General features: G+C 44.0%; 1 protein-coding gene across 1 annotated transcript in view; it reads left to right on the top strand.

The window, feature by feature from the left end:
• The first annotated feature begins 2,611 nt into the window (after positions 1-2,611).
• LOC136626151 (deleted in malignant brain tumors 1 protein-like) overlaps positions 2,612-20,125 on the top strand; it is a 77,665-nt gene continuing 60,151 nt past the window's right edge. The window contains exons 1-3 of the mRNA XM_066600956.1: positions 2,612-2,622; positions 16,331-16,454; positions 16,609-16,814. Coding sequence (XP_066457053.1) covers positions 16,688-16,814 — 127 coding nt within the window. The 5' untranslated portion in view covers positions 2,612-2,622; positions 16,331-16,454; positions 16,609-16,687. The remainder of the gene's footprint in view (positions 2,623-16,330; positions 16,455-16,608; positions 16,815-20,125) is intronic.

The raw sequence follows: 20,125 nt of genomic DNA, 5'->3' as shown, positions 1-20,125 counted from the left end.
TGAGGACTGTTCCGGACCACCCACCTCCATTCACAATAAGCAGGCAGTCGTTTATAAGTGAACGACTACCTTTCTGCACAGAATGCTATGTCATTCAGTTTTCTGCATGCAGTAATTTGAACAACGAACAAGAAGCAACTGAGTTGTCGTTCATCATTCAGTCATTGCATGTTACACTGAGCGATCATAGTTCAGATTCTCGCTGGATCCAAACGATAATTGTTCCGTGTAAAACCATGATTAGAGTACCTAAGTATACTAATGTGCAAGTGCTTTAGGTTAGTCAGAGAAGCGGTGCGACCTTCTTTGTTTGTCTAGGCTGGGGGGTGGGCTCGCTGTAAAATACAAATTGCAAAAGCATTTTCCATGTGTAGTGCAATGGGCTTTACATTTGCATAGTTTTATAACTTTTTAATTGCTTTATTTATTTGTTTTGTTTATTTCTTTGTTTATATTAATTTATAAATCAGTCATCATCATTGAAAGGTATATACACACACCTATTATAGATAGATAGATATATGGGGCAGATTTATTAAGGCTGTAATACATACAGGAAACAGTGTGAGGGTGGGGTCACACGAGCGTGTTTTTACACGCTTGTATTTACAACAATGCATTCCCTATGGTGTGTGCACATGTCCGTACTTTGCAGGTGCATGCCTGCAAAGATAGGACATGCGTGCACCATTGGGAAGGCACGCATTGTTTTCAATGGAACCACGGCTGCTGCCGGCGGCTCTATTGAAAACAATGGTCTGCCGGCACCCCTGCATTCTTTTGAGGGAAGGGCTTTACATATAAGCCCTTCCCTGAAAAAGAAACATTTTAGTGTAAAAAAAACAAAAAACCTCTCCGCCGCTGCCGGGACCCCCGTGGGCATGCGGCAGATGTTTCCTTCACCCCCGCTAGTTAACAGAATTCCTTGCTGCTACATCTGCCACATCTGTGCCAGATGCAGAAGAGGAATTCTTCAATTCTCAACTGCAGCTGTCACACATGACAGCTGCGGTAGAGAATCCTGCTACGGCATCCCCGTCATTGGATTTCAGGTAAGGGCTTTAAACATAAGCCCTTCCCTGAAAATCCCCCCAAAATAGTGTTCTTCCAGCGCTTCTTCTAGCGCTGCCCGGGCTCTGTAGTTTTCAGCTATCAGCAGACGGGGATTTAAAATCCCCACCTGCTGGTAGCTCTGATTGTGATTGGCTGAGCACTTCAGCCAATCACAATCAGCGCTACCAGCAGGTGGGGATTTTAAATCCCTGGCTGCTGATAGCTCAGAACTACTGAGTTGGGGACAGCGGCAAAAGTTGTGGCTGAAACCCGGCAGGTGAGTATTTTTATTTTGTACACTATTTTAAAAGGCTTTTCATGGAAGGGCTTATGAAGCCCTTCCCTGAAAAGCCATTGACGGCTGCTGGGGCTCAGCTATCAGCAGCCGGGGGTTTGAAATTCCTGCCTGCTGGTAGCTACCAGCAGCCGGGGATTTTAAATCCCCGGCTGCTGATAGTTTAGAACTACAGAGACGGGGACAGTGGCAGAAGTCGCGGCTGACCCCCGGCAGGTGAGTTTTTTTTTTTTTTGTACACTATTCTAAATGGCTTTTCAGGAAAGGGCTTATGAAGGCCTTCCCTGAAAAGCCATTGACGGGGATCCCGGCAGCAGGATTCTCTACCGCAGCTGTCATGTGTGACAGCTGCGGTTGAGAATTAAAGAATTCCTCTGCTGCATCTCACACAGCATAAGAGAATTTTGTCTAAGTGGTTTGGCTTTATGGATATGCACTTATTGTGTTTTTAACATGTCACTCAATATAGCATGCATTTTACAGGAGAATATATCCTTTTGTGAAAATGCTGATTTGCCATTGTAGAGTTCAAAAAAGTGCCAAAACCCAACATAGTATTGCAGGGTGTTTGGTAGATTTGGCGCTAGTTTGTCTCTGTTTCCATCTAGGGTAGTATACCTTAGACACGCCATAATTAAATTTGGTGTATTTTATAGCCCCATAAATTCAAACCTATGGATTGTGTCTAGCAGATCGGAAACATCTGGGAGTCTTTTTGTGCATGAATTAAATTGCCTAAAGTGATTTGCACCAAAAGTCTGTACCTCTTTGTGGATCTAGTTTACCCGCCCTCGGTATCTCATTGAGGGCCCTTGCTGGACATCACCAAGGATACTATGTGACTGCGAAACACATAGCCTCATGAGCGTTCATCATCAAGTGTTCTTAACATATTTGTTTCCTTGGTTATGGATCTTGATTGGGAAGCACAGGCTTTTCTTTTGGGGGCCCATAGTTTTCAGGGGACACATTTTTTAAGAAGTGAACCATCTCACATACACCTTGATTTTTATATACAATACAAAGGATGATTAATGTGTTCTCCAAAGAGTAGAGATGACAATGTTTCAGTTATGGTTCCTTATAACCAGTATGGACATGTTGAGTAACATACATAAATACCCCAATGCCTCATCCTCAGAATGTGTAATGACGGTTGTCTTTATAATATACAAAATTTTATTAGCTCAATATTGTGATTTCCAACATTCAAAGTCATAAACTTTTCTTCTTTCTTTTCTCATGATTGTTTCATCTAGAACTACCTCCCGCTGGTAAGTAATAATGATTCATTTATACAATATACTCGGGAAGGTTTACTAAGCTAAATAAGCTAGAATTCATATAGAAATGGCAACTTCCTGAATTTTAAACTCCTTTTTTTTATTTTCTAAACAAGACAATTTACTTGAACCTTCAACAGTTTAGCTATGTCTTTTATATTTAAGCAGCCAAAAGTTTGCATGTATTCCTTATTTGGACTGGCTAGTGGCTAAGAACAGCATGTATGGAGGTATGAGCAAATTAAAGATGTTGTTGGACTCCTACCATCTATCCTTAGTAAGCATTTTGTTAGCTAGATATGGTTTCCATTGTGCCCAGATAAATAGTGACAATAGTCAGTTTATAGTCGCAAAAAAGTGTTTTGGCAGGATAATGAGGAGCGTGTGAAACAAGTATAGTAATTTAGGTATCACAAACATTTTAAAAGAAGCTATGCTTCACAGCCATGATATTTCAAATTTAGAGAATCTTAGACTGCTGTCCGATGGCTGAGACAATCATGCAAGATTTGTGAGTTACAAGAGGCACAAATCTTGCACGAATATGAATCCCCATTCTTTTGAATGGGGTCATATAGATGAGCGACTTTTTTCCCACACCGAATTGCAGTGTTGAAAAAAATCAGAACATGTCCTATCTTTGTGCGGTTCCTCGGAACACCTCGCCCATTGTGTACAATGGGTTTGGAAAAAACATTGCATGGTGTGCAAGGTGCACGTGAGTGCAAGGTGAAGTTTCCCATTGAAATAGAAAACACTTGCCAGAGGATTGCTGCTTCCCTGACATGATGGGAGGCGTTTTTCACACTAAAACGTCTTGCATCCATGGGGACATTGCACGTTCCCAAGCTTGATATAGTGCTCGTCCATGTAAAATTAGTCTTAGGGATCCTTTTCATACCTTTAGCATGGGTTCGCAATTACAATGATATAGGTTTTTGCATAAAGAACTTATTTTAGTTCCCAGATATTGGATACCTTCATATTGCCAGTCAAATAAATATTTATTTTGAAAATAATGTGATGTATTTCCAGACAGAGGTCATCTGCATACAAGGATATTAAGTGTGTGTGGCCTCTGATTTGAACCCCTTTAAATGAGGAGTTTCTCTAAAGGCCCATTTACACGAGTAGATAATCGTTCAAAGATCGCTCAACTGGCAGTTTGAGCGACAGCTTTGAGCGATTATTTAGCTTAAAATATAATTGGTATAAATACCAATTATGTACGTTAATGAAGCCTTCACTGAACGCAGCTAATAGTTAATAGCTATTAGCTGCGCTCAGATCCATTGTTCTCCACAGGGGAAACAATGCAATTAGTACTCCCCCATGGAGAACGACTGATAAAACTGATCTCTAAAATCAAGTGAGCTTGATTTTAACGATCAGTGAAAAGTGCCCGACATGGGGGTGCCCCGCTCCTATTTACACACATCGATTGTTGCTAAAACGATCGCAGATGAGCAAAATTTTAGCAATAATCGTCCAGTGTAAATGGGCCTTAAGAGTTTGAGCTAAAAGTTCTAGTGATAATATGAAAATTAATGGGGATAACGGACAAGCTTTCTTAGTTAGTAAAAAATTCTGTTCATAAAGCCCCATTATAAAAGATATGATCCAGTTTATATAATCAAATTCTTTTTTTCGCACATAAAAATAATAACAATGCAGAAAGCTTCTTAGACTCTATAAAATGTGTGATATTCAATAGCCTTTTTGTGTTATCTGGAGCTTGGCGACCTATCATAAATCCTGCCTGGTCTTCTCCAATTAAAGTTAGCTAAATGGGTGCCTATCTACAGGTGCCTTCCCATAAGCTGAGGTCAAAAGTTGGTATTCTGGTCCTATTATTGTGTAATCTTGATGCGCCAAAACTGTGCAACGCCACAGGATTACAAATTACATACCCGGGGTGAAATATTGTAAGAGCCATTATTAGGACTGGAATAGCAAAAGGAGAAAGTGTTTTATTTCCACTCATTCCAATAATGCTGATGGATTTGCTTTTTCAATGCAAAAGGCTGCATTTCCCTCTAAAAATAACATTTGCGATAACAATCAATAAGGATCAAGGGCAAACACTAAAGGTAGCAGGTGTACATTTAGAAAAAACAGGTTTTTATCATGTGCAACGGTATGTGGTGTCTCACATGTATACAGCCCACAAAACCTTTATATCCTAGCAATAGATGACAGGACAAAAAAACATAGTGTACAGAACTGTGCAGACAGCACATTGCAGTTAAATTCCTTATTCACTATTTCAACATTTTGTGTTACAATATATAGCAAAACACAGATTAGATTAAAAAAAAAAATACAAATTCCACGTGAACGAAGTTGCAGGTAACAAGCTAGTTATACCTAAATCTGTCAGTTAGGGAAGCCATGCCCCATCCCAATAAGCACTGCTAACTTTTCAGAAAAGTAGATAGACTGGAGCAAAAAGCAAGAAACTCACATTTTTTTGGTGCAAAAACCTGCTTGCGCAGACATGTGCAACTTTGTTACACCAGAAAGTGGCATAAAACGCCTAATAAATGGGCCCCAGTATATAAAGCCAATGTTTCTGTTGTTCCTCCTCGCTCTCCCGCACCGCTCCCTGCTACCCACCGGCATAAAGCGGACTCCAATGCTAGTACAGCTGTAAACGTCTCATTAAATCAGTCACGGTTGCTTTCATCGCTCCAAAGACTGCATGAACCAGGAAGAAGTTCCACGGGCCAAACCTGGCGCAGTTGAATTTTCCCCAGGACATAGGCCTCTGCCCACACCCTCAGCAATCATGGGCATAAAGTGGACTCTGATGCTAGTACAGCTGTGAACGTCTCATTAAATCAGTTACGGTTGCTTTCATCGCTCCAAAGACTGCATGAACCAGGAAGAAGTTCCACGGGCCAAACCCGGAGCAATTGCATTTCCCCCAGGACATAGGCCTCTGCCCACACCCTCAGCAATCGTGGGCATAAAGCGGACTCTGATGCTAGTACAGCTGTGAAAGTCTCATGAAATCAGTTACGGTTGCTTTCATTGCTCCCAAACCTGCATGAACCAGAAAGAAGTTCCATGGGCCAAACCCGTTGCAGTTGCATTTCCCCCAGGACATAGGCCTCTGCCCCCACCCTCAGCAATTATGCACATAAAGCGGACTCCGATGCTAGTACAGCTGTGAATGTCTCATTAAATCAGTAATGGTTGCTTTCATCGATCCAAAAATTGCATGAACCAGGAAGAAGTTCCACGGGCCAAACCTGGCGCAGTTGCATTTCCCCCAGGAAATAGGCCTCTACCCACACACTCAGCAATCGTGGGCATAAAGCAGACTCCGATGCAAGTACAGCTGCGTACGTCTCATTAAATCAGTTACGGTTGTTTTTACAGCTTCAGAGACTGGATTAACCAGGAAGAAGTTACACCGGCCAAACCTGGCGCAGTTGCATTTCCCCCAGGACTTCGTCCTCTGCCCACACCCTCAGCAATCGTGGGCATAAAGCGGACTGCGATGCTAGTATAGCTGTGAAAGTCTAATCAAATCAGTTACGGTTGCTTTCATCGCTCCAAAGACTGGATTAACCAGGAAGACATTCCACGGGCCAAACCTGGCGCAGTTGCATTTCCCCCAGGAAATAGGCCTCTGCCCACACACTCAGCAATCGTGGGCATAAAGCAGACTCCGATGCTAGTACAGCTGCGTACGTCTCATTAAATCAGTTACGGTTGTTTTCACCGCTTCAGAGACTGGATTAACAGGGAAGAAGTTCCACGGGCCAACCGTGGCGCAGTTGCATTTCCCCCCTGACTTTGTCCTCTGCCCACACCCTCAGCAATCGTGGGCATAAAGCGGACTCCAATGCTAGTACAGCTGTGAAGGTCTCATTAATGCAGTAACGCTCCTTTTGTTTGGCCCAAACCAGTGCCTCATATAGCTGTGGTAACACGAGAGAAAATGCATGTTGCCCAGTCCTGAGCCCTTGACCCCAAGCAGGTGGAGGAGGTGACATTACAAGGCCAAGAAACCACGACCAGGACCCACTATAGTATATGAGGCTCAGTCCCAGCCTCCACTTGTGTGACACAAGGTGCCATGAGTTACATAGCAATGGGAAATCCATGTGTCCCCACACAATTCATTCTGTGTAGGTGTCAGATCGCTCAATCAACACTGCAAGGGGAAAGCCATCTGCAGTCTGCACCCTACCCAAGTCAGTCAGTGTATATGTGCCAGACAGGTAAAGCACCGCAATGGGAAGTCTTTGTGCACCCATAATATAGGCAGACCCCAGTAACATTCCTATAGCAGAGGAATAGGCACACCCCTGTAGCATTTCTGTAGTAAATATATAGGCGGACCCCAGTAACATTTCTGTAGCAAAAGTATAGGCAGACCCCTGTAATATTTCTGTAGCAGAAGTATAGGAAGACCCCTGTAACATTACTGTAACAAAGGTATAGGCAGACCACAGTAACATTTCTGTAGCAAAGGTATAGGCAGACCATAGTAACATTTCTGTAGTAAAGGTATAAATGGACCCCAGTAACATTTCTGTAGCAAAGGTATAGGCAGACCCCAGTAACATTTCTGTAGCAAATGTATAGGCAGACCCCAGTAACATTTCTGTAGCAAAGGTTTAGGCAGATCCCTGTAACATTTCTGTAGCAGAAGTATAGACAGACCTCAGTAACATTTCAGTAGTAAAAGTATAGGCAGACCCCTGTAACATTCCTGTAGCAAAGGTATAGGCAGGCCCCAGTAACATTTCTGTAGCAAAGGTATAGATGGACCCCAGTAACATTTCTGTAGCAAAGGTATAGGCAGACCCGTGTAACATTTCTGTAGCAGAAGTATAGGCAGACCCCTGTAACATTTCTGTAGTAAAAGTATAGGCAGACCCCTGTAACATTTCTGTAGCAGAAGTATAGGCAGACCCCTGTAACATTCCTGTAGCAGAAGTATAAGCAGACCCCTGTAACATTCCTGTAACAAAGGTATAAGCGGACCCCAGTAACATTTCCGTAGCAAAGGTATAGGCAGACCCCAGTAACATTTCTGTAGCAAAGGTATAGGCAGACCCCTGTAACATTTCTGTAGCAAAAGTATAGACGGACCCAGTAACATTTCTGTAGTAAAAGTATTGGCTGACCCCAGTAACATTCCTGTAGCAAAGGTATAGGAAGACCCCTGTAACATTTCAGTAGTAAAAGTATAGGCAGACCCCTGTAACATTTCTGTAGTAGCAGAAGTATAGGCAGACCCCTGTAACATTCCTGTAGCAGAAGTATAGGCAGAGCCCTGTAACATTCCAGTAGCAAAGGTATAGGCAGACCCCTGAAACATTTGTGTAGCAGAAGTATAGCCAGACCCCAGTAACATTTCTGTAGTAAAAGTATAGGCAGACCCCTGTAACATTTCTGTAGCAGAAGTATAGACAGACCCCAGTAACATCTCAGTAGTAAAAGTATAGGCAGACCACTGTAACATTCCTGTAGCAAAGGTATAGACGGACCCCAGTAACATTTCTGTAGCAAAGGTATAGGCAGACCCCTCTAACATTTCTGTAGCAGAAGTATAGGCAGACCCCTGTAACATTTCAGTAGTAAAAGTATAGACGGACCCCTGTAACATTTCTGTAGCTGAAGTATAGGCAGACTCCAGTAACATTCCTGTAGCAAAGGTATAGGCAGACCCCAGTAACATTTCTGTAGCAGAAGTATAGGCGGACCTCAGTAACATTTCTGTAGTAAAAGTATAGACGGACGTCAGTAACATTTCTGTAGTAAAAGTATAGGCAGACCCCTGCAACATTCCTGTAGCAAAGGTATAGGCAGTCCTCAGTAACATTTCTGTAGCAGAAGTATAGGCGGACCTCAGTAACATTTCTGTAGTAAAAGTATAGACGGACGTCAGTAACATTTCTGTAGTAAAAGTATAGACGGACGTCAGTAACATTTCTGTAGTAAAAGTATAGGCAGACCCCTGTAACATTTCTGTAGCAGAAGTATAGACAGACCCCAGTAACATTTCAGTAGTAAAAGTATAGGCAGACCCCTGTAACATTCCTGTAGCAAAGGTATAGGCAGACCCCAGTAACATTTCTGTAGCAGAAGTATAGGCAGACCCCTGTAACATTTCAGTAGTAAAAGTATAGACGGACCCCTGTAACATTTCTGTAGCTGAAGTATAGGCAGACTCCAGTAACATTCCTGTAGCAGAAGTATAGACAGACCCCTGTAACATTCCTGTAGCAAAGATATAGGCAGACCCGAGTAACATTTCTGTAGCAGTAGTATAGGCGGACCTCAGTAACATTTCTGTAGTAAAAGTATAGACGGACGTCAGTAACATTTCAGTAGTAAATGTATAGGCAGACCCCAGTAACATTCCTGTAGCAAAGGTATAGGCAGACCCCAGTAACATTTCTGTAGCAGAAGTATAGGCAGACCCCTGTAACATTTCTGTAGCAGAAGTATAGACAGACCCCAGTAACATCTCAGTAGTAAAAGTATAGGCAGACCACTGTAACGTTCCTGTAGCAAAGGTATAGACGGACCCCAGTAACATTTCTGTAGCAAAGGTATAGGCAGACCCCTCTAACATTTCTGTAGCAGAAGTATAGGCAGACCCCTGTAACATTTCAGTAGTAAAAGTATAGACGGACCCCTGTAACATTTCTGTAGCTGAAGTATAGGCAGACTCCAGTAACATTCCTGTAGCAAAGGTATAGGCAGACCCCAGTAACATTTCTGTAGCAGAAGTATAGGCGGACCTCAGTAACATTTCTGTAGTAAAAGTATAGACGGACGTCAGTAACATTTCTGTAGTAAAAGTATAGGCAGACCCCTGTAACATTCCTGTAGCAAAGGTATAGGCAGTCCCCAGTAACATTTCTGTAGCAGAAGTATAGGCGGACCTCAGTAACATTTCTGTAGTAAAAGTATAGACGGACGTCAGTAACATTTCTGTAGTAAAAGTATAGACGGACGTCAGTAACATTTCTGTAGTAAAAGTATAGGCAGACCCCTGTAACATTTCTGTAGCAGAAGTATAGACAGACCCCAGTAACATTTCAGTAGTAAAAGTATAGGCAGACCCCTGTAACATTCCTGTAGCAAAGGTATAGGCAGACCCAAGTAACATTTCTGTAGTAAAAGTATAGACGGACCCCTGTGACATTTCTGAAGCAGAAGTATAGGCAGACCCCAGTAATATTTCAGTAGTAAAAGTATAGGCAGACCTGTGTAACATTTCTGTAGCAAAGGTATAGGCAGACTCCAGTAACATTTCAGTAGCAGAAGTTAAGGCAGACCCCAGTAACATTTCAGTAGTAAAAGTATAGGCAGACCTCTGTAACATTTCTGTAGCAGAAGTATAGGCAGCCCCTTGTAACATTTCTGTAGTAAAAATATAGGCAGACCCCTGTAACATTTCTGTAGCAGAAGTATAGGCAGACTGCTGTAACATTCCTGTAGCAAAGGTATAGGCAGACACCAGTAACATTTCTCTAGCAAAAGTATAGGCCGACCCCAGTAACATTTCTGTAGCAAGAGTATAGGCAAACCCCTGAAACATTGGTTCACCATGATTGTAGGCGAAGGCCGGAAAAAGTAGTTAGATAACAGTTTAGGCGAGGGCCAGAAAAATTTGTGTACCAAGAGAACAAGTGTACCCCTGAAAAATTGCTCAACCGTGAGGGCAGGTGAAACCCATAAACATTTTTTAAAGATACAGCTCACTGTTGCTTAGTTTTTTACAGAGCCTGGAGGCTGCTCTGTGAATAAATTTGGTTTCTGACTGTTAAATTATCAATACAATACTTCTGAAACTTTGAAAAATTGTAAAAAAAATTGTAAGCAGAACCTTTTGGACTACAGAAAAATTGGCAGTTCAGCATGATGTCATGCTGTTTTAGGAGGCAGGAGTAGGAGGAGTAATAATATCCGAGAGTGTTTGACAAAGCTAATTCCCCTTTTTTTCCCAGTAATAGAGAATGCTTTTTTTTCCGGTTGCAGTGAAAAGAATCATTAGCTTCCGCTGCTCTCTGGCGGTGGAGATGAAAAGTCTGTGGAAATCCAGCCTTTGTTCATCTTTATGAGTGTAAGCATGTCAGCACTGGCAGTTGACAGGCGGGTACGCTTATCCGTGATGATTCCCCTAGCTGCACTAAATACCCTCTCTGACAAGATGCTAGCGGCAGGGCAGGCCAGCACCTCAAGGGCATACAGCGCAAGTTCGTGCCACATGTCCAGCTTTGACACCCAATAGTTGTATGGAGCAGAGGCATCACAGAAGATGGTGGTACGATCAGCTACGTACTCCCTCACCATGTTTTTACAGTGCTTCTTCCGACTCAGCCTTGACTGGGGAGTGGTGACACAGTCTTGCTGGGGAGCCATAAAGCTGGCAAAGGCCTTGGTGTTCCCCTGCCTGCGCTGGACATGCTGCCTGATCCCCGCGCCTCCCCTGCTACTTGGCCCTCGGAAATGCATCTTCTGCTACTAGCGCTGTCAGATGGGAAGTTTTGCATCACTTTTTCCACTAGGGCCCTGTGGTATTGCATCAGTCTCGTACCCCTTTCCTCTTCAAGAATGAGAGTGGAAAGGTTTTTCTTTTACTGTGGGTCAAGAAGGGTGTACACCCAGTAATCCGTATTGGCCTGAATGTATCTAACGCGAGGCTGACAAGAAAGGCAGCCTAACATGAAGTCAGCCATGTGTGCCAGGGTACCAGTACGCAACACATGGCTGTCCTCACTTGGGAGATGACTTTCAGGATCCTCCTCCTCTACAGCCCATACACGCTGAACAGATGAGAGGCAAGTAGCATGGGTACCCTCTGCAGTGTGCCCAGCTATCTTTTCCCCATCCTCCTCCTGCTCCTCCCCTATCTCCTCCAAAATGCGCTGAGATATAGAAATGAGGGTGGTCTGGCAAAGCGTCGACCCTTATGCTTTGCAGCGTACTCCTCAGCAGGCAAAGCAGTGAGATGGTAATGCTAATGATTGCTGCATCGCCGCTCACCATCTGGGTAGACTCCTCAAAGTTTCTGAGGAACTGGCAGATATCTGCCATCCAGGCCCACTCCTCAGTAAAGAATTGCGCAGGCTGACTACCACTCCGCCGCCCATGTTGCAGCTGATATTCCACTATTGCTCTACACTGCTCATACAGCCTGGCCAACATGTGCAGCATAGAATTCCAGCGTGTGGGCACGTCGCACAGCAGTTGATGCTCTGGCAGCTGAAACCAATGTTGCAGGGTCCCCAGGGTGGCAGCGTCCGTTGTGGATTTGTGGAAATGTGCGCAGATGCCGCGCACCTTGCCAAGCAGGTCAGACAAGTGGGGGTAGTTGTTCGGAAACCACTGAACCACCAGATTGAAGACGTGGTCCAGGCATGGCACGTGTGTGAGGCTGCTGAGCTGCAGAGCCACCCCCAGGTTATGGCCGTTGTCACACACGACCATGCCTGGTCGGAGGCTCAGCGGCAAAAGCCAGAGGTTGGTCTGCTCTGTCAAACCCTGCAACAGCTCGGGGGCTGTGTGCTTCTTGTCACCTAAGCTGATTAGTTTCAGCACGGCTTGCTGATGCTTGCACACCGCTGTGCTGCTGCACCACGTGCTACCGACTGCTGGCGACGTGCTCACACTTCTTAATTGAAAAGTAGAGGTGGTGGAGGAGGGCGAGGGTTTGGAGGAGGTGGATACCAGCACCGAGGTAGGACCCGCTCTTCTGGGTGTGGGTAGGACGTGAGCGGTCCTAGGCTCTGACTCGGTCCCAGCCTCCAAAAAATTCACCCAATGTGCTGTCAGGGAGATACAGTGGCCCTGCCTGCCAGTACTTGTCCACGTGTCCGTGGTTAAGTGGACCTTCCCAGTAACCACATTGGTGAGGGCACAATATATGTTGCGGGAGACGTGCTGGTGTAGGGCTGGGACGGCGCACCGTGAAAAATATTGGCACCTGGGGACCAAGTAGCAAAGGACCGCCGCCACCATCATGTTTTTGAAAGCCTCCATTTCCACAAGCCTGTACAGCAGCATCTCCAGGCTGATTAATTTGGCAATGTGCACGTTTAAAGCTTGTGCGTGCGGGTGGCTGGCGTATTTGCGCTTTCGCTCCAACGCTTGTGTTAGTGACAGCTGAACGCTGTGCTGAGAGACATTGCTGGATGGAGTGGAGGACAGCGGAGGTGAGGGTGTGGGTGCAGGCCGGGAGACGCTCGAGCCTGTGTCCTGGGAGGGGGATTGGATCTGTGTTGCAGGTTGGGGCACAGGGGAAGAGGCAGTGGTGTGACCCGGAGGTGGTGAATGGCCTTCGTCCCACCTTGTGCGGTGCTTGGCCATCATATGCCTGCGCATGCTGGTGGTGGTGAGTCTAGTAGTGGTGGCTCCCCGGCTAATCTTGGTGCGACACAGGTTGCACACCACTGTTCGTCGGTCGTCTGCGCTCTCACTAAAAAACATCCACACCTTTGAACACCTAGCCCTCTGCACAGAGGCTTGGCGTGAGGGGGTGCTTTGGGAAACAGTTGGGGGATTCTTCGCTCTAGCCCTGCCTCTACCCCTGGCCACTCCATTGCCTCTTCTAACCTGTCCTGCTGCGGCACTTGCCTCTCCCTCTGAAGCCCTGTCCTCAGTAGGCTTAGCAAACTAGGTGGGGTCAGTTACTTCATCGTCCAGCTGCTCTTCCTCCGAATCCTCTGTGCGCTCCTCCCTCGGACTTACTGCCCTTACTACTACCTCACTGACAGACAACTGTGTCTCATCATCATCCTCACCCACAAAAAGTTCTTGAGACAGTTGCCGGAAGTCCCCAGCCTCATCAACCAGACTCCGGGAACTTTCCAAAGGTTGGGCATCGGTCATGAAAAACTCCTCAGGTGAGAGAGGAGTCAGTTTTTCCCACTCATGACAGGGACCCGAGAACAGTTCCTGGGAGTCTGCCTGCTCATCAGAATATGTCATTTTCATGGAGCAAAGAGGCTGTAAGGACGGAGGAGCAGTAGCCAGAGGATTCAGAGTTGCAGTCCCTAGGCCGGGAGTAGTGGACTGCGTAGAAGACTGGATGGTCGATACATTGCTGGACGCATCTTCTGCCATCCACGACAAGACCTGCTCACACTGCTCTGTTTGTAATAAAGGTTTACCACGTGGACGCATAAATTGTGATATGAAGCTGGGGACCCCAGAAGCTTACCTCTCTCCTAATCCCACAGCAGCCGTCTGCGATTCCCCTTGACTAGGAACTCGGCTTGTGCCCACACCCTCACTTGGACGTCCGCTACCTCGACCCTTACCCCTACTCCTCATCATGGTGGATTAAGAATAGAGCAGGGCCCAAATAAATTACCCCACTGTACCGCACTGACAACTGTGGCTTAATTCACCGCACACAGAGACTTGTAGATAGCAGAGGCTCTATGCTGTGACTTGAAAAAATTAACCTGCTGTCTTGCGATGATACCTAGGGGTATTTTCGAGTACTTCACTACTCGGGTGAAAAGTACTCGGGTGCGCTGTGGGGCGGGGGGTTGCAGAGGGGAGTGCCGGGTAGCAGCGGGGAACAGGGCGGAGCCCTCTCTCTCTCCCTCTCCCCCCCACTCCCCGCTGCAACCCCCCGCTCACCCACAGCGCACCCGAGTACTTTTCACCAGAGTAGTGAAGTACTCGAAAATCGCGGTGCTCGATTGCGAAATCGCCCTTACCGAGTACGTTCGCTCATCTCTATTAATGACGTTTTTTATCATGTTATAATACAATTGAAACTGATATGCGTAAGGATCGGGTGGAATATAAGCGGGTGTGTGGAAATGTCGGCTCTTGCTAGTAAGGTAAAATCTGTGCTAAATTATTTCAATTGAGACATTTAATTACGGTAATGAATTCCTAATAGAATTAATGTTTGTTTAATAATTTTACTAAACCAGATATAATTAATACATTTGTGTATGTAAAATAATGTAATTGATGCAATATGCGATTGTAACATATGTATTATGCCTTGAGCGTCGGAGCTTGCGGGAAGTAATGAGTGGAAAGGCATTCAATGTTGTATATGAATTAGTTATCACAGAAAGGGTTTTGAGTGTCCCTCTTAAAACATAACTTTTATTAATAAAAATGTATATAGAAAGGATTTTTTATGAATCCTAAAACAGACACAGATACAGACAACAAAAATTAGTATAACGTGACCAGCGTCATCCCCCGAAAAAATGTAAGCCAAAGTTAGGTATCTAACATTTTGGGAGTCTACCACACCAAAAATTGGTGTGGTAGACTCCCAAAATATAGAGAGTACCACCTAGATGAGGAGGTAGTCGATCCTCTAACCGGGTCTAGCAAGCTCAAAAAGCCCAGTAATCCCCCCAAGACAATGCAGGAACGAAAATAAAAAACAGCAGCAGCACCAGCCTCTGGTGGTACTCTCTACATTTTGGGAGTCTACCACACCAATTTTTCAATTTGATTATTGGTACCTGTTTGTTTGGGTTCCTGATGAAACTACGTGATAAGTAGTGGAAACGCGTAGAACCTCTGTACTTTGGAAATTTAGTACCTGATCAAATTTGGTTGGGTCTTTTTCAATTTCCCTTCTTGTTGCCCAGGGACTTACGTGGCATTGACCACGTTATATCCATCATCCTTTTTCTCTTGGTACATGCATCTTGATTTGGGACATTCATGTTCTTTATGCGTTGATGTATGTCCAAGATAGGTGTTTTATCAGACAGCGACCTCTATAAGATATAACCGTGCACTGTTCATTTAAGCACAAACCGTCTCCTTCAACAGTACGCGTGTTGATTGAATTATCTACAAGTCAGGAACTTGATTTTCCAAAATTGACCCCTCAAGCATTCCCAGCCAATAACTACCTTTTAGGTACGGGTTAATAGGATTCACTTATCCGCTAAGGGAGTTTTTTTTACTTAAAAACTTCTCCCCAGTTACCTAAGTTTGGCTTACATTTTTTTCGGGGGATGACGCTGGTCATGTTAGACTAATTTTTGTTGTCTGTATCTGTGTCTGTTTTAGGATTCATAAAAAATCCTTTTTATATACATTTTTATTAATAAAAGTTATGTTTTAAGCGGGACACTCTAAACCCTTTCTGTGACAAGTATTATAGACATCCAGGTGTTTATCCTGCTACTGTGAAATCGCTTGTATATTAATTAGGGGTTAACTCACATTTGATTTTAATTAACCAAGCAAAGATTTAGTTTTTAACAAAGTTTGTTGGAATGTAATGTAGAGGTGAACAAGGTTTTACAAAATCCAAAACGCGTTCTCCATATTTGTGAAATGTACATTTTATCAATAAAGGAGGAAATTTGAAAACACAAGCAGCATCCCGACTTTGAAATCTGAATAGAACTGTTGCCACATTCATTTCTTGTTACATGACTTTTTCCAGCTGTGATCGCTCTACTGAGCTTGTAAACTTGTGAATTTGAAAGGGCAATATTTTCAGTTTTAAACTTTTACTTATATACTGCTCTATCAAGGGAAGGATCAAGGTTAGTGCATAAACAAATGCCCAATACATACTGACCTCATTTTGAAGGGCAGCATCTAGTGGAGCACTCCTCACGCTGACACCAGATAGATGTGATTGGATTAATAGTTTTTAAATTGTTAATGTATAGCAGAAGCTTTGAAATGTTTTGCTGACTGCGTCTATCTCCTTCTGTTCTAGGACCTAGTTGTAATTATATACTGTATGAGCCTTCAGGTTTTATAAATAGTAGAGAATCCCGTCTCTGTACCTGGACAATTGAGGCCCCATCTCGTCATATTGTTGAGCTCCACTTCAATATAAAGTGAGTAGTATTTATGTAGTCACTAAATTTTACCTTCCAAACTTCACCTATGCCTCACTTTACCCTTTTCCTAAACACAAGGTTTTAAAATTCCACTTATTTTTATAATTAATCATTTATTATATAATTTAATAGGATTTCTGTTCTTTTACAGTGTGGATTATTTTACTGAAAGATGTGGATATGGGTATGTGGAAATATATGATGGATTTCCTGGGAGCCCATCACTTGGCATGCATTGCTATAATACAAGTGATATTTTTAGATCTACATCCAATGTCATGAGCTTGAAATTAGTTAATCAAGACTTATACATACATTTTTCAGCTTATTATTATTCCTCTTATCTACCTACTACAGGTAATGTGTAAATAATACATTGACATAACACACTACTAGTTACCTATACTGTTAATAATTCAGGCACTTTAACATCACATGTGAAACAATTTAGACATACCTAGTGCTTCCCTTACCTGTTATATGAGGACTAATTAATCCTTAACCCTCTGGTATCTGATTCCAAATTGGTTGTATATTAGGTTGTTGAGAGCTCGCAGAGAGAAGCAGACAGACACCAATCCCTTGAGGTATCACATGATTCTCCAATTTATTCCTAGTAACAAAAGTGATTATATACCCAAAATGACCTAACGGAAATATACAGCCTGAGGGTGCATTCACACGAACGTATATCGGCTCGGTTTTCACGCCGAGCCGATATACGTTGTCTTCATGTGCAGGGGGGAGGCTGGAAGAGCCAGGAGCAGGAACTGAGCTCCCACCCCCTCTCTGCCTCCTCTCCACCCCTCTGCACTATTTGCAATAGGAAGAGGCGGAATGGGGGCGGGGCTAATTCGCGCCACTTAGCCCTGCCCCCGTCCCGCCTCCTCTCATTGCAAATAGTGCAGAGGGGCAGAGAGGGGGCGGGAGCTCAGTTCCTGCTCCTGGGCTCTTCCAGCCTCCCCCCCCCCCTGCACATGAGAACAACGTATATTGGCTCGGCGTGAAAACCGAGCCGATATACGTTCGTGTGAATGCACCCTCAGGCTGCATTCCCACGAACGTATATCAGCTCGGTTTTCACGCCGAGCCGATATACATTGTTCTTATGTGCCGGGGGGGGGGGATGGAAGAGCCAGGAGCAGGAACTGAGCTCCCGCCCCCTCTCTGCCTCCTCTCCGTCCCTCTGCACTATTTGCAATGGGGAGAGGCAGAACAGGGGCGGGGCTTATTCTCAGAACTTGGCCCCGCCCCACCTCCTTTTATTGCAAATAGTGCAGAGGGGCGGACAGGAGGTAGAGAGGGGGCGGGAGCTCAGTTCTTGCTCCTGGCTCTTCCATCCCCCCCCCCCTGCACATGAGGACAACGTATATCGGCTCGGTGTGAAAACCGAGCCGATATACGTTCGTGGGAATGCAGCCTTAATATTTTTTAAAGGTTACAAATCTAATGATTAACATATATTTACACCTTAAGGTGTGTGTTACTATGAAAACAAGTGACTTCTAAGAGTAAGAAGAAATGAAACTTATCTGAGACAGTGAAACTAATACAAAATTTTGGCTAGTCTAAAGAAAATCCAAAGGTGGGGGTCAGAACAGCTTCTTATCAGAATTTAGCCCTCTTTCCCATGAGAAAGGGACGCAGGAGGTAAATACAAGAGTCTTGGGCATACAATGGTATAATATTGAACAAGCTAACCATTTAGCTGCTGTTAGTCACCTGCTGCTTATTCTAGCAGGAGGCTATATATATATATATATAGACTAGCTGATATACTCGACTTCGCCCAAGTTAATTTGATACTGGTGATTACCTGGTGTTGACATGGAAAATCTTATGAAGTCGTGGTTACTTTAGAGATACTGAGGAAAAACATATGTTCACCATTTTGCATAGTTCTCTGCGTTACCTAGGAGACACCACATAGAGGTAACCATGCAATGTTTCCTTTATATAAAATGACAGCAGGAAGTAAGAGAATTAGATTCCGTACATAAAATTTGGGCGCTAATTCTTTTGCACTTAGAATTGAATAATCAATTTGAGACCCATTAGTTTTTCCTATTTATGACATTATGAATACTCGAGCCAAATTTCAAGTTTCTTCTTTTCAAGCTAATTATTTTGCGCTAGAATTGAATAATCGAGTTGGGACCCATTAACTTTTCCTATTTATGACATAATCAATGTTTGTGCCAAATTTCAAGCTTCTATGACATCGGGAAATGAAAAAATTAGTGAGAGAATTAGATTACGTACATAAAATTTGGACGCTAATTTTTTTGCGCTAGAATTGAATAATCGAGTTAGGACCCCTTTACTTTTCCAATTTTGACACAATCTATGCTTGTGCCAAATTTCATGTTTCTACGACATCGGGAAGTTGGAGAATTAGTGGCGAGTCAGTGAGTGAGTGAGTGAGTCAGTCAGTGAGTCAGTCAGTGAGTCAGTCAGCGAGTTAGTGAGGGCTTTCGTCTTATATATATATAAATAATAGTAATAATAATAATCGCGTAGCTCTGCCCCCGTCACATGTGCCGATTCCAGCCAATTAGGAGGCTGGAATCGGCACATGTGATGGGGCGGAGCTATGCAATGACGCGTACAGGGGGCGGAGCCAGAACGCCGCTGCTGCCGGACAGACCCGAAGGGAAAAGACCCATCTGCGCAAGCGCGTCTAATCGGGCGATTAGACGCTGAAGTTAGACGGCACCATGGCGACGGGGACGCTAGCAACGGAGCAGGTAAGTGAATAACTTCTGTATGGCTCATATTTAATGCACGATGTATATTACAAAGTGCATTAATATGGCCATACAGAAGTGTATAACCCCACTTGCTGCCGCTGGACAACCCCTTTAAAAATAGGATCCTCTCTTCAAGAACCCCAATGGTACTTCTAAGGGCTACTCCTCATCGTGTGCATTACAGTTGTGGCTGGTTGGGAGCAGTAGTGCACCAATTTAGTTTTTTTAAAACATCGATCCCTCTGCAGAGCATTACAGCTATAGCGTTCTCAGTCTGCAGTGCATTAGGCAGAGTTGAGGGATAGAGCTGCTTATATAGGGAAAGTGTTTGAGTAGGATCCTGTCTTCAAGAACCCCAACAGTCCTTCTTGGGGATACTTCTCATGCTGTGCATTACAGTTGTGGCTGGCTGGGAGCAGTAGTGCACCAGTTTTTTTTTTTGAACATCTATCCCTCTGCAGAGCATTACAACTATAGCAGCTCAATCTCATCGCTAAATAGGGGTCTATGAGACTTGTAATCGTGTGAAAAAAAATGCAGCAATAAAAAAAGGATAGTGGAAAGGCACCCTTAGATAGTGAAAAACCTAAAGAGTATAAAATAACGAGTTACATTAATTGTGACACAACCAATGCCATTTATATTATATCGTGTACGGAGTGCAGTAAAAACTACATTGGGTGCACAATCCGAAAAATAAGGGCTCAGTCACACGGGTGTTTTTACGCGCGTATATACGTGCGTAAAAACGTTTGTACTGTGTTCGTAAAAAAAAAAGAAAAACGCACCTACAAAAGATAGAACATGTGTGGCAATGGATATGGTCACGCGTAAAAACGCCCGTGTGACTGAACCCCAAGAACGAGGATTGCGGAACATGTGAGACACATCAAAAATGGTAACATCAATAGTTCAGGT

Source organism: Eleutherodactylus coqui, chromosome 4, assembly GCF_035609145.1.
Source record: "Eleutherodactylus coqui strain aEleCoq1 chromosome 4, aEleCoq1.hap1, whole genome shotgun sequence".
Classification (NCBI taxonomy): domain Eukaryota; kingdom Metazoa; phylum Chordata; class Amphibia; order Anura; family Eleutherodactylidae; genus Eleutherodactylus; species Eleutherodactylus coqui.
The sequence above is the reverse complement of the archived record's forward strand: the minus strand, read 5'-3'. Positions and strand labels throughout refer to the sequence as shown.